Source organism: Anomalospiza imberbis, chromosome 17, assembly GCF_031753505.1.
Source record: "Anomalospiza imberbis isolate Cuckoo-Finch-1a 21T00152 chromosome 17, ASM3175350v1, whole genome shotgun sequence".
In the NCBI taxonomy this organism is placed as follows: domain Eukaryota; kingdom Metazoa; phylum Chordata; class Aves; order Passeriformes; family Viduidae; genus Anomalospiza; species Anomalospiza imberbis.
The window spans coordinates 8,823,676-8,837,360 of NC_089697.1; the positions used below are offsets into that span (position 1 = coordinate 8,823,676).

Below are 13,685 nucleotides of genomic sequence, written 5' to 3' on the forward strand. Positions count from 1 at the left end.
GGGCGCATCCCGGCGTTGGCGGTAGCCCCCGCCCCGCCAGCCCGCCCAGCCTGCGGGACGGCAGCGCCGCCGGAGCGTTGCCCTTTTAAGCTGTGGCCCCACTCGCCTCCTCCCCGGCTCCCGGAGGGGCTCCGGCAGCCGGCACCGACCGAGCGACACCGAGCGACCTCCGCGCCCGCCTCGCTCCCCGCGGCCGCCGAGCGAGCGGAGCCCCAGGGCGGCGGCCACCGGGCTGCCCCTGCCCTGCCCCCGCTGCTCGGGGACCATGGGATGCTGCACCGGCCGCTGCACCCTCATCTTCCTCTGCACTTTGCAGCTGGTGAGTGGAGGCGCTCGGCATCGGGGGGAGCCGGCGGGGACCTGCGGGTTCGGCTCCCCGGGACGGGGCCGCGAACAAAAGCGCCTCGGTGCCCGCTGCCCCGGGCAGGGCTGCGCTCCTCCGCAACTTCGGCTCGGAGCAGCAAGGTGGAGGGATGTCGGGCTGCGCTCCGGGGACGCTGTGCCGTGCCAGGGGGGATTTACCGGTGCTTAGAACTTAAAAAAAAAGAAAAAGGGAGGGGGAAAAAAGTAGTTTTCAATTAATAAGTTTGTGCTTATAAAATGCAACTGAAAAAAAGAAGAAAATTACTCTTTGAGAGGAGTTCCGGCGGCTCGGTGGCGATGTTGCAAACCAAAGCAAACTTCATACGTGCACAAACCCATCGGTACCTTCAGCCTCTTTCATGGAGAGGTCCGCATCCCACCCTGGTCGCCCACATGCCACCCTGCTGGGGTTTGTGCTGGCTCGGAAGGAATTCTTTCAAATCCTCCTCGGGATGAAGTGCTTAGGTAGAATGTGCCTGTTAATACGAATGTATTTATGTAGGAATAAACTTCCCAGTGTGCGGAGAGTGCGGTCCCTGGTGGGCACGGGTCGGTCCTTGGCGAGTGCGGGTTCCTGGTCCTTATGACATCTGCATTGATGGTAAACAAAGGTCTGGTTGTTCCCTGAGTGTCCGCGCATCCAGCCTGGATCTGGAGGGTCCCCTTCTTGTCAACAGCTAATGGGCTCCAGGGCTCCTCCAGCCTTAAAAAGGAAATGACAGCATCTAGGGTTTTAATTTCATTGCCGTGTCCCAAATTTGCTTTATTTTGGAGCGTTAGCAGCGCGCAGGAAAGGGCAGGCTTCCTGCGAAGTTCTTTTGAATAGTTTGCTGGTGCCAAGGGGTGAGTTTAGTTAAAAGTCATTGTTTTGGAGTTTGGTGCTGTGACAACGTTTCTTTTCCTGCAAAGAGTCAGGGAGCAGACACAGGACTGAAGGTGGGAGAGGAAAACTGGGAACCTGCTAGTTTTGAAATGATACCCATCGGCCTAAAATTGCAAGGGAAGAGGATGGGAATGCACCGCTGTGAACTCAGACTAGCACAATTGGAAGACGAGTGTGGAGGATTTGACTCATCGTTAAACAAAATACAGAATAGAAGTGATGGGGTTTTCTTGCACAAAGTGTCTTGCTCAGCATATTTATGAGCGAGTTGAATGGCTGGGGAGTGTATTTAGTCTCCTGGATTATTTCTTTTGATTTTTCACCCGTGATCACACAAGAAAGAAGTTGCACCCTGTATTACGTTAGAAATTGGTGTCTCAGCACTCAGTCTCTTAAACCCATCACTATGTCATCCTGCTCTAAGCACACACCGGGGGAAAAAAAAGGGAGGGAATGAGAAAAAGAAAAAGGCATGAGCTGCTGGTGCTGTTCTGATTTCTGACAAGCGTGGGAGTTTTCTTGTATCCAAGATACGGGGACAAAGAACCCCCAGCATTTTATTTTCCCTAAGACCCTCCTCCTTGAAGAAAAGAATCAGTTTGGCTCATTCTTAAGCAAGTTTGGATGCCTCAAGCTGTAGCGATTTCCCATGGCACTTGCTGGGTGAATTGGTAGAGCTGGAAAAATGTGAACTATGGTGAGGGAATTTCTGGAGCTGTGCTCTGGTGGGGGTGAGGTCAGGAGATCCTGGCCAGTTCCCAGCAAGAGCTTGGGTGAGGGTGAAATCCAGCTTTGGCGGTGCTTTGTTATTTACTTTATTATTTAATTAAGCAAACTTTGTCTGTAAATCATCACATCACTTCCACATCCACAGGGCCAAGTGACGTGTAGGACTCGCTGCTGCCTAGGGTGGGCTCTGCTAAGACAAAACACTGAAGCAATCAGGCCAAGATCATCAATAAATTATAATGACGTGAACTTCCTTTGTTCCTCTCATGTCTCTGCTCAGCTTCATCTGATACTTTGAACCCTTCACAGCCTTCCCTGTTTGTTGCCAAGCTCTGGGTCTCCCACTGCCGAAGTCCCAAGGGTGAAATTCTGGCTCTTGTGTGGACATTTTGCCTCTGAGTTAAGTGGGGAGAGGATTTTGGTGCTGGGATCTCCCACTTTACTTCTGCAGCACACTTCTGAGATCTGTTACATGTTCTCGTGTCTGTTCCTCAAATCTTCACAGGGCTTTTTATATAAATGATGAATGGAAACATGAACAATCCCCCAGAAAATTCGACTCAGGGATCTGAGTTGCAATGCTTCATTTAGATTGTTTTATTATTAGGTGCAAGTAGTTGAGCGAGCATGCAGGGAAGTGTTTGCACACTGCAGTCTAAATGCTTCCCTGGGAAAAAAAAAAAAAAAAGGCAGAAAACAAACAAATTCATCATTTGCAGTGTGTGCTCCCAAAGAAAAAGTTTGTGCTCCAGCCGGAGAGCAGAACAACGTGTGAATTGAAGGAGCTGCTACACAATGCGAATACCAACGAGCTCCTCAGCCCCCCGCGGGCTGAGCCTCGTGGCACAGGGAGAGGGGGAGAGCGTTTGCATCTGTCTGAAGAAAATCAGGGCTGACTCCCCAGCGGTTTGCTAATCAAGGGGGGAGGGAAGGCTGTAGTTTGAATAAATAATTTGCCACGCTCCAATTTTAGATTATTGTTTCCTTGAAGCGTCCACATTAGGCTCGGTGCTTTGCTGAGCGGTGCTGCAGGGAAGGTGCAAGAAGGTTCTGGCTCTCCCTTCCTCTGTCCTGGTGTGCACCCCTGTCCCTAATCCTTCCATTTTTCCCAGTCCAGCCCTACCTCCAGCAACAGTTGGGTGAAAGATGGCCCAGGTCAGGGCTGCCCTGCAAAAGGGTTTATCCTCAGCCGTGGATGGCATGGAGAAGGACCATCAGCAAAGTGTTGGGTGTTTTTCCAGGGTTTGTGATTCCTAAAGGGGTTGTCACCTCCCCGTTCTCACTTTGCCCAAACACCTCTGCCATCCAGGAGCTGTTGCCACCTGTATCAGATCACCAGCCCTTCCTCATCTCTCCCAACCTTTGGGCAGATGCATATTAAGAAACAAGAGCAAAGTTTAAATGAGCCATAGGCATCCCCGGGAAAAAAATCATGAGGTTCTCTGTCAGGGAGCCTCTGTAGTGGGTTAAGAAATGCCCCTTGTAGGAATTAGAATTGAAAAAGTTTTGCCAAGGGCAGGATTTCTGAACCCAAGTGGAATGAGACTGTCACACCCACCAGTGGGCTGGGTGAGTCCTGGTGAGGAGCCGCAGACCAGGGCTGGGTCTCAGGCAGGGAGATATGAAATAATCATTGATTTGCTGCTTTCCTCTCGGCCAGCGTGAGATTGCACCCAACTGGTGAATTTTCTGGAGCAGTAAGTGCCTGTGCACCGGAGGCACTATGTGAATTTATTTCCACTGAGCATGGAAAAATTCCCTGGCTCCCTGTGCCCTGTCCCTATAAATCAAACAACTGTAGTTTCTTTACATTCTGTCCATGGATTGAGAGCTCAGATGCCAAGCAAAGCCTGGAGACAATTTTACAGATACATTATAAATCCCCCTAGAATAACAGCTTCTAATGGAAAAAGTGACTAATACTTCAAATGAGCACAGAACAAGGCGCCCTGGGATGGGACTGCACATCGAGACTAACCAAAAGTAACTATATACATTTATTTCTTTCTTTGTTTATTTATTTATTTCCTCATGCTCTCTTTCTGCCTTGCTCCTTTCTTAGTGATTCCTTTTTAATCTCTTACAGAAGAGGGTGACCAGTTCTGGAAGCTGTTTGAAACCAGCACAGATCCTTCTCTCACTACTGTCTTGAAGTCTTTTATTGGTTTGATTGAGGCATAAAATGATGCAGAGCACGTGAGGAGTGAGGGCAGAAGGGGAGTGTGGTGGCAGACTGGTGGTGGGATGCCATGGAAAGGCCAGATCTGGGCAAAAATGAAGTGTGAGTTAAAACAGTTGGAATAAAGGGATTTTTTACAAGGGCATGTGGTGATAGGACAAGGGGAAATAGCTTTAAATTGAAAGAGAGTAAGTTTAGATTGGATTTTGGGAAGAAATTCTCCCTTGTGAGGGTGGTGAGGCCCTGAGAAGCTGTGGCTGCCCCATCCCTGGAAGTGTCCAAGGCCAGGTTGGATGGAGCTTGGAGCAGCCTGGAACAGTGGAAGGTGTCCCTGCCCTGGCAGGGGGTTGGAATGAGATGATCTAAGGTCCCTTCCAGCCCAAACCTGGATTCTGTGATCCTGATTGTCCAACTTGATCCCTCAGCACACGTGGGCTGCCAGGGGGAGGGTGGCAGAGCATGTCCCTCTCCAGGGTGAGGAGACAGGATTGCAGTGTCTGGGGGCTGTAGAAATTACTTGCTTGGCTTTCTCCTCTCCACCCCAGGGATCATTTGGGCTGGAGGCTGGGAGAGGAGAGCATAACTTGTCTCTCCTCTCCTCTGCAGCTGCCTCTGGAGCCAGGGCAGAGTCAGGCTGCCCTGAGGGAGCTGTGAGCCTGCACAGCTGCCGTGTGGCTGAGCACAAAGCCTTGGGGGGAAGAGCAGGTGCAAGGGGAAGCACAGCGTCCCTTTGCTCATCACGCTGCTCAGGACCCCTCCAAAATTACCTTGTGCTCTCCCCAGCTGTTTATCTTCTCCACGGCTTCTGCTTAAATCCTAACCCCTCCAGGGAAAGGGCCATCTTTGGTGGATGTGCACAGCACCCAGCTCTGTGATGGCTCAAACCTAGCCTGAAGTCCTTGAACAATATTCCAGGCTAAATAATAATGTAAGACTAAGGACTATGTTTGACAGATGCTGTCTTCTCCCTGTCTGTTCCAGACAAAGGAAAATTAAAGCTGTGCCAATAATAGAGCTCGTCAGCATTTTCCACTGAAGCTGACTTTCAGTAGAAACCTGGGGATTTGACTAAATGAATATTTTCATGAGAAGTATCTGCTTTCCATAGACAATCCTGACTTTTTCTCCCAAGTTTTGGCCAGAATATTTTGGCGAAAAGTCAAAAATGTGCTGGCAAATGTTTGCTGTGCTGGCAAACATTTTTAATTTTGGAGTGGTGGAGCTTTTCTTACAAAAAGTTGAATTTTTGCATGAGATTTTTTCCCTCTTCCCCCCTGTTTTTCCTGAGCAGCTGGAGTCAGTACACTGCAGCACAAGGGAAGAACAAGGGAGGAGCAGTCTGGGGTCTGTGTTTCAGACGTGCCCAGGTCTCCTGGCTCCCCACATCCGCCTTTCCTATGGTGGTACTGGAGATTACAGATGACTCACAGGAACTGTGTCCTCTGACCAAACCCACTCAGACCAGGAATGAAATTTGGCCAAAGCCAAGCCAAAAAAGCAGCTGAGGGCAGGGTGGTGTTGAAGTCAACTCTCCTTGGAGAGCTGGGGTTTTATTTTGGCTGACACAGTGTCTTTGTTGACCACTCTGATTTTTCCCGGTCACTCTCTGCTCCTTTGGCTTTCCCTTTTCCTCTCAGTAGAAGAAGAGAAGGAGCTGGTTTTCCCTGATGGGGACCCTCTCCCTCTGGCTGGTGTGGAGTTAAGGGAGCTGACGTTGCTCCATTGTGTGCTAATAATATATGGAAACTCAGATCATTTTGGCTGGGGTGCAAAGTGGAGCTCTTCCAAGAATCTGCTCCAGGGGCCCTCAAGTATGAACTCTTGGAGAACAAACTGGATAACAAAGGCCAGATTGTGATCTCTTTTCCTCCAGGAAAACCCTGGACTAGCCCATTGCTTTTTGAGCACTTAAGAAAATGCATATTATCCAGTGAGCAGCAAGTGCCCCAGCTGTAGCATTGCCTTTCCCATTAACAAAACTTTGGGTCTGAGGTCAGTAGAACTGAACCTTTCTTTCTTGTTAAAACACCCCCCAAAACCAGGGATAATTTGTGATTTAATGTTCCCTTTGTCCCCAGTCCTCCCACAGTAGATGTGATGAGCACACTCAACTGCACAGGCTGTGTCTCTGTGTTTCAGTTTGATAGAAAGAGAGTTTTTAACCAAGTGGAAACTTCTGTCTCAAAGCAGCACATTCTTCACCCCTTCCCTGTCTAAAGAACACGAGGAGGGAAAAAATGACATTTCTGGACAAAAAAGGAAGAAAATACCCTGGCATTTAGCAATGTTTGCTAAAAATGATGGGGGTGCTTATTGTGCCAAACCCCAAATATTTTGAACTTTTACAGAAGCTTCAAAACACTTCTGAAAACAGCTGAAAAGTCTCCCCAAAAAGAAGGTGGTTTGTTGTTGGTTTTTTTCATTGGGGTTGTGCATCCTGGATGTTCTCACCTTTCAGATATCTCTGACATCATTATGTCTCCCCCAAACCCAGCTCATGGTGAGGTTTAAGGAGAAAAATCCTCAAAGGGAAAGCACAGGTTTGGGTGTTGTTCAGGGTGGTGCTCTGCTGCAGTGACTCATCTGCTCATAGTGGTTTGGGGTACTTTTGTTTCAGAAGGAAACTCAGTGAATAAACGCCCTGTGGAAATTGGAATCTGAGATATTTTGTAATCTTTCCAGAGTCATAATATTACCTTAAAGTTCATGAGATTTCAGACTAAGAATAAACAACTTCTGCTTTGTTTGATTATTGATCTTTGGTAAGAGTCAGACTCTTATTTCATCTTCTTCTTGCCAGGGATAATAGTAGGGATTACAAAAGTATGGATTAACAGGAGTAAAAAGTCAAGAATCAGTAGAAGTAAAGTAATAGTAGGAGAGTAGGTGGTAATAATAGGGAGGAGAGAAACTGAAGTGATTGAAGTATCTGGTAGAAATCTCTGAGATGATGTTTCAGCAGAGTTGCTGCTTCTCACCAGCATATCAGAATTATATCTCACCTTGAGCACAGAAAAGTCAACGGTGGTGTTGCTCTGGCTCCTCCTGCCTTAGCTAAGCCCTGGCCCCATATCTGAGAATCCTTGTGAAGAACAGAAGTTTTATTTTGCTCTGTGTTCTGAGGCTTCACAGACTATGAAGGAGCGAGCAGCAGATCTCTTCTGGGGCAAGATCAATATCTCCTCCCTTGACTTTGCTGTAGTTCATTAACATCAAAGGTCTTTTCCAAGGGGTGCTTTTTGGTCTATTTTCCACAAGGCCTTCCACAAGACACCATTTTCCTGGTGTCTGTGGTTTATTCTTAGCACAGCTGCTTTTCTGCAGAACGTTGGACACAAATATGTTGTTTATCAGGGAAGAGCATGTCCCAGGTTTTCTCTCAAAGGTGAGAATTCATGGAAATCAGGAGCACAGCTTTTCTGATCCCCTCTCCCCCATCATCCTCCAGGTGCTGCTTGGGTGATTCCAGGTTTAGTAATTGAGATGTCAGATTCCCTGACACCTTTGGGCTGAAAGGATGGTGGTGTGGAAGCAATGACCTCAGCTGCCATCTGCCTGGGTCTAATGAAAATATACTGTGGGAATTGAGGCAACAGATTGTCTTCATCACCTGCTCGAGGCGGGCAGACATCAGGACTTGCTGTGCCAGCTTCCTTTGCCACCTCTCAGCTACTGGCCAGCCCTGCAGGCAGCTTCCCACCTGCTCCCCAGGCTCTCTCTGTCCAGCAAAATATCTGATTTCTTCCCTCTTTCCTTTTTTTTTACCCTCCATTATTTCCCTCCAAAGCTCAAAACTCAAGTAAACCAGGATCCTCATCATGTTCTTTTGAACCAGTGGAGCAAGCACACAGATGTATGCCCAGTGCTGATGTTCATGGGTGTGGGAGCACAGGTTGCCCCCTGTTTCAGCAGCAGAGCCATCCCAGTGCCCAGTGGTGGGGTGGGAGGACTGGATGTGCTGTGCTCTGTCATTGTGCCACCCCTGTGACCTGGGACATTACTGACCTGAGGTCAGAATGGTACAGGACACACTCTGTCCTTCCTTGGTGAGCCAACTGGTCACCTGGGCTAAGAGGAAAGAGCAAGAATTGAACAGTACTGAGGACAGTTCAGTTCCATTTCTCCTGAAGTCCTAAGACCTTATAAAAATGGATTTGGGTGCTCAGATGAATACACAGTTACAGCAAATATACAAAACCTGGGAAGATGCCTCCTGTGACACCTCTCAGGGGACCAGGGACCTGTCTTGTGTCTGTGGTGACCCTCACAACAGCCTTGGACCCATTAAAGCATTTGGTGCTGATTTATATTTTCTAAGTGCTGTTCCCTGGGGATGGTTCATCTGTGAGCACCATTTCATGTGAACAGGAAGGTGAGATAGAGGACACTAAAGAAGGGGATGGAGCATCTTATTACCCACACACAACTTATAAAATATTGAGTGTAGCCTTGCATGGCGTGCTCTGAGTGCTGTGGTCATCCATCACGGATTAACAGGCTCCCCACAATTAACAGTTTATCACTGTCTATCTTCAGCTCCACCTGAACATTACCTCTGTAGTAACCAGAGCTCAATCTCACTACCAGCATGGTTGACCTACCTGGAGATCAGGAGGAATCTTAAGTCCTGGCCTTACTCAGGTTTGTTCATATTTAGGAAGTTTGGATGTTATTGTAAAGTACTACAACAAGAGCATTGTCTTGCATGTTAGAAATTTCTTTGAGTTGAGAGTACACTGGGTTCTACTCTAAGGTCTTCAAGTAAACTTCTTCCCTACCTGAAGCTCAGCAGGTTGATGGTGTTTTTGTGGAGGCAATGTGGCAGGGTCTTTGCTTAATATTACTGCTATGGTCCAGATACTTGGGAGAATGTAACTCTGTGCTTTGGGGCTTGGGGGCAACCTTTCCTTCTTTGAGAGATGCTGGATCATTGATACTCCTTTAAGAACTCCCACTTTGGTGGAAGCACCACATCCAAATGCTCCTTGAACCAGGATATATTCATGGGCACTTAAAAAAAACAACAACAAAATTTTTCTGCTTCCCTGAGAAGGGATTACTGAGGGAAGCTGGCTAGAGGAAAATCTCTTGAATCAAAGACCCACCTCAGCAGGACAAGAAAGAGCTGGCCTGGCCTGACTGTCTTGGACCTTCATTTAAGGTCATTTATTTCAGGAGACCTTGGAAGTGGCACAGACCACAGATAAGTGGTTGTCAGCTCACAGGTTCACAGAGAAAAGGACCAGGCCCATGGGATGATGAACCTCGTGGAGAATGACCAAGACCTGAGTCCTGAGTCTTGGGCAGGCTCCCAGAACCTCCCCAAAATCCAAAACACCTCTGAGGTTCTGGGCCAAACACCTGCTGCTCAACTGCAGCACGAAACACCTCCCGCAGCTGATCCCTGAGCACGGTGAGGGAACATCCGGATCCCTGGCCAGATTTGAGGACTGTGCATTTAGATAACTTGCATGAGTATCTGAACTGCTGGTTGCTCAGCCAACACAAAGCCAGTTCCCAATTCCCCATGGCTGCTGGTAATCCGTGAGCAGATTCCATGTGGGAGATGGGGATGGGCTCTGCCAGGCTGCTGGCACCCCTGGCTCTGGCAGACAACACTCTTCTGTGATATCATTGTGGGAAAGGCAATGCACCTGCTTGTATTGTGGATGTACAGAATTAGGAGAGAAATCTGATTATCCTAATTACTCAGAAACGCTAAATATGTGCAGAATACCGTTTGGCTAATTAGCCTGGGAGATTGCTGGCTGTTCAGCAGGGAGCAGAGCGGGTGCTGGGAGAAGTGTGATGGGAGTTCACAGGCTGTTTTGTGCCCTTTGCTGTCTGAGCATGTGGAGAAAAGTGAGCTTGGATGTTTGGAGATGTGATTGCCAACCTTAAAACAAATTAAACGCTGGGAAAATGTAATTTTTTTTTTCAGATGTCTGACACTTTTTAGGATTGTGGGTCTCCAAGTTTCCCATCTCATTATTTTGAGCAAAGACATCCAGGGGAAGGAAGAATTTGCCTTACCGCAAACAGCTGGTGAGAGCCCCTGCACAGAACTTTTCAGAGGGATCTGCTCTACTCCTTGTCCTGCCTTGTGCTGATACAGGCACAGCCTCAAATGCTCCTGAAGCCTGAGGAGACCATGATGTAGCTGGTTCTTTGAATGGTGCTGCTTTGTTTGCATTTAATAGGCTCATCTGCACCACTGAGGGGGTCTTGTGGCCCCAGTTCTGGCCTGCTTTTTCCAGAGGCACAGAGCAAGTCAGGCAGATGCTAAGCAGGATGGAGGGTGGTTCATGCTTAGGTCCCAAGGTATTAATCCCCACATATCCAGATCCAGAGAACCAGTCTGGCTCCTCCAGCTGCATGCTGGACACAGATCCAACAAGGAAACCCTGAGGCTATTTGGGAGGGCTGCTGGGAGGCTGGGACAGGTGATGTGCACAGCTTGGTGTGTCCTACAGCCAACACAGCTCTGCCATCAGGCCAGGTCCAAACCCAGATCTGGGTGTAATCAGTGCCCAAAACTCACATCCATCTCCTTGTAGCTGTGCTTCTCCATGTCTTGAAATAACCCTGCCTGGCTTTTACTCCTGACCTAGCAGAGATTAATGTCCACCTCAAGCTTTTCTGGAAAGGTTCCTCCTCCTGCTCCTGCAAGCTCAGGGTCAGTCCTGTTGTCAGTCCAACACAGCATTAGCTGGGCCCTTCACTGAGAGAAGCTGCAAAAAATTTGGGCCTCCAGGGCTGCCACTGAGACAGCTTAAAGCTGAGTTGTGTGACGGTGAGAAAGAATAGATAGGGTGATGGAAAAGCTCTGCCATGGCTTCAGACAATAAAGACTATGTCTCCCTTGTGATGAATAATGGCTCTTTGTTTTATTCCTTGGATGACAGGGCTGTTAGAACTGCTGAGAACTCTCCCAGTGCTAAATATATGGGTGTGCAATAAAGGCTCTGCAATCCATGAACTGAGACTGAATGGATACTTGAGTGAATCATTTCAAGTACAATGAATTTCTGGAGCAGCTCACAGTGACAGGAGGTGGCAGGGCAGTATCCTGTAGGATGCTTTCCTTGCATGAGACGTATCCCAGGTTTCATGGCTGCCAACTTTTTTTCCTCATGAAGCCTCCCTTGGCCATGTAAAGTTCCTCACTCCCAGTTTTGGCCACTAACCTCTAAACAAAGGGCATTTCAGATAGAGCTCCAGGGTTTGGTGCTGAGACACTGTCCAGATTTTCTATCAGAAATCCCAGAACCCCAATCCTGGCACACTCAATGGGGAAGAAGCAGTAAACCCCAGGTTCAGCTACAGGCCAGGGCTGAGAACTCATCAGAACCCATCAGAAATAGGGTCCTGCTACAATAGGGAGGAAAATGCTGCATCTTCCTGCTGCAGTGTCACCAGGCTGGAGGAAGAGGCGATGCACAGATGTTGTTGTCACTGTCTGGAGTCGCCTCCGAGTCCTGCCAGATAAAACTTCCTTGAAATTACTTAATGTAGCAGCAAGGATTTGAATTTCCATTAATGTGGATTAGCACTTTTCTATTTTAGCTAATCCTTGCAGCCAGACCCACAAGCAAGAAGATCACAGGACTTGGGGGGAAAAATGGCCAGGAATTTTGGAGTAGGAGCAAACCAAAGGTGCCATTGTTCCAGGGATGAGGAATCATCTCACACCTCCAAGGAGAGGTGTGGATGAAGCTTTGGTGTCACAAGCTAATAGAGGACAAGTCTTTGTCCCTTTCCATGGCTGAAGGAGACACAAGAGTCTGTGGGGGCCCCATGGGTGAGCTGCTGGTTGGGACTCAGCCCCTGCAGGGTCACCAAACTCTTGCCCTATGGAGACAGATCACAAAGATTTTCTGCAAGTGAACTTTGTTCTCCAGAGCTGCCAGAGCGGCATCTATTGACCAGCCTCTGTCTCCAAAAGGAGGGGAAAGTGGAAAAAGAGAAGGAAAAGAGAAATCCAGCTTTGCTGTTGAATAAACCATGAGCCATTGAGGAGCTGCGGGTCTGCAGCAGGGGAGGGGCAGGGGCAGCGCAGAAATAAGGGGACAAAAATGTCATGCGAAAAATGAAGCACAGGAGGGGCCTGGCCATTGTGTGACACTCCTGGAAACTTGCAGAGTTGGTTGGTGGGAGGCCAAAAGATGTGTACAATGAAAGAGAGACACTCGAGTGGACTGAAAATGCAAACAAATTGGGTAGCACAACGGAGGAGCTAGATTATGCTCATAAAATAAACAATGGCTGAGTGACACTGGATAAACAGTTACATATAATAACACCACTGTTTGTCCCAGCCACCCTAATTGGGAGGCTGGGCAGCATCCGATGAAAACTCTGCATTGCACATTTTCCCCTTCTAATGAGGAAGATTTTCCCTCCCCCCTGCAAGCCTCCTCCCCCCAGTCCCATTTAGCAGCAAACTGAAAGGCCTGGTTTCATTCCACTTTCCCACAGCAAACTCATCCTGGCAGGAACTGCATTAAGGAGGACAAGTAGAAAATGATAATAAATTGAGGACTTGCTCTTATTTCACCTTGTGACAAATCTATCCAGTGGGTGACTCAGGGAGGGTGATAAGAGCATGGACTGGGCTGCTGCTTTCCTTTTGGTGCTTGGTCGGGTGGAAAACAACCCCATTCTAGCCCTCACTCAAAAGGGCTTTCCTTTAAAAATAATGCTTTTTAAAAGGCCCTGAATCCCTATTTACCCTGTTGGAAAGCCAGCAGCTCGCCTCCATCAAAGTGAACGTCATGGCTCTCATTTCATCATCCACTTGGGCTGAGGAGCAAAAACAAAGGGCACGCAGCACCAAAAGTGTGGTGGTCAATGCTGTCAGTGCCAGTAGGAGGATTTGGTAAACCTTGGTGGGTTTTCAGCATGATTCTGTATTGCTGATAAATCCCTGATGAGAATCTTTGGTTTTGCTGAGCTCCTCTCAAGCATAACAGGAAACACAAGCGGTGCAGGGACAGTGGGCATGAGAAAACCACAGTGACTTCCCCCACAGCCACTCTCACTCTGTGAATCCCAGAAAATCCACCCTGAAGCCCTGATTCCCAGCACTCAGACTATGTTTTGCAGCAGAGCTGTGATCTCATCCTTCCATGACTGCCCAGAGCAGATTGCAGTTCCCAAACTGCTCCCATCACCCATGAAAGAGGGAGGCACATCTTCAGCCTCAAATCATGCCTAAACTTTTTGCCAGCTCCCTCTTTAGGTATTTACTTGATTCATCTGCTTGAGCACGTTGTGTGTCCATGTTTTCTTGCTTTTATTTGAGGAAAATAGAGCTGGAGTTCTGCTCTGCAGCCTGCACTGCTCTTGGGGAGGTGCAGCTGAGGAAGAAGCCCAGGAGCTGCCCAGCCTTCCTCACCTCTCAGGGACCATGCTGAGGGTGCTGGTGACAGCTCAGATCTCATCTTTGATCACATAAAATTGGCTCTGCCTCCTGAAATGGCTGGAAAACTGGAATATCCCTAATTGGCATGCCTTGAAGGAGGCAAGGAA

The 13,685-nt window shown here is 48.3% G+C and overlaps 1 protein-coding gene and 1 long non-coding RNA gene across 7 annotated transcripts in view; both read left to right on the forward strand.

Annotated features, from left to right (window-relative positions):
* NKAIN4 (sodium/potassium transporting ATPase interacting 4) overlaps window positions 1-13,685 on the forward strand; it is a 50,698-nt gene continuing 37,013 nt past the window's right edge. Inside the window, exon 1 of one of the 5 annotated variants that reach the window (XM_068207912.1) lies at window positions 1-319. In XM_068207912.1, the coding sequence (XP_068064013.1) occupies window positions 266-319 (54 nt within the window). In that variant the 5' untranslated portion in view covers window positions 1-265. The remainder of the gene's footprint in view (window positions 320-13,685) is intronic. The other 4 variants (XM_068207915.1, XM_068207913.1, XR_011004781.1 and 1 more) reach the window with 4 other exon arrangements.
* LOC137484215 (uncharacterized) lies at window positions 4,663-11,318 on the forward strand. Of its 2 annotated transcripts, none has more exons than XR_011004782.1 (3): window positions 4,663-6,146; window positions 8,691-8,795; window positions 10,096-11,318. It is a non-coding gene; the product is annotated as an uncharacterized lncRNA (long non-coding RNA). The 2 variants fall into 2 exon arrangements; XR_011004783.1 differs by lacking the exon at window positions 4,663-6,146 and adding an exon at window positions 7,989-8,526.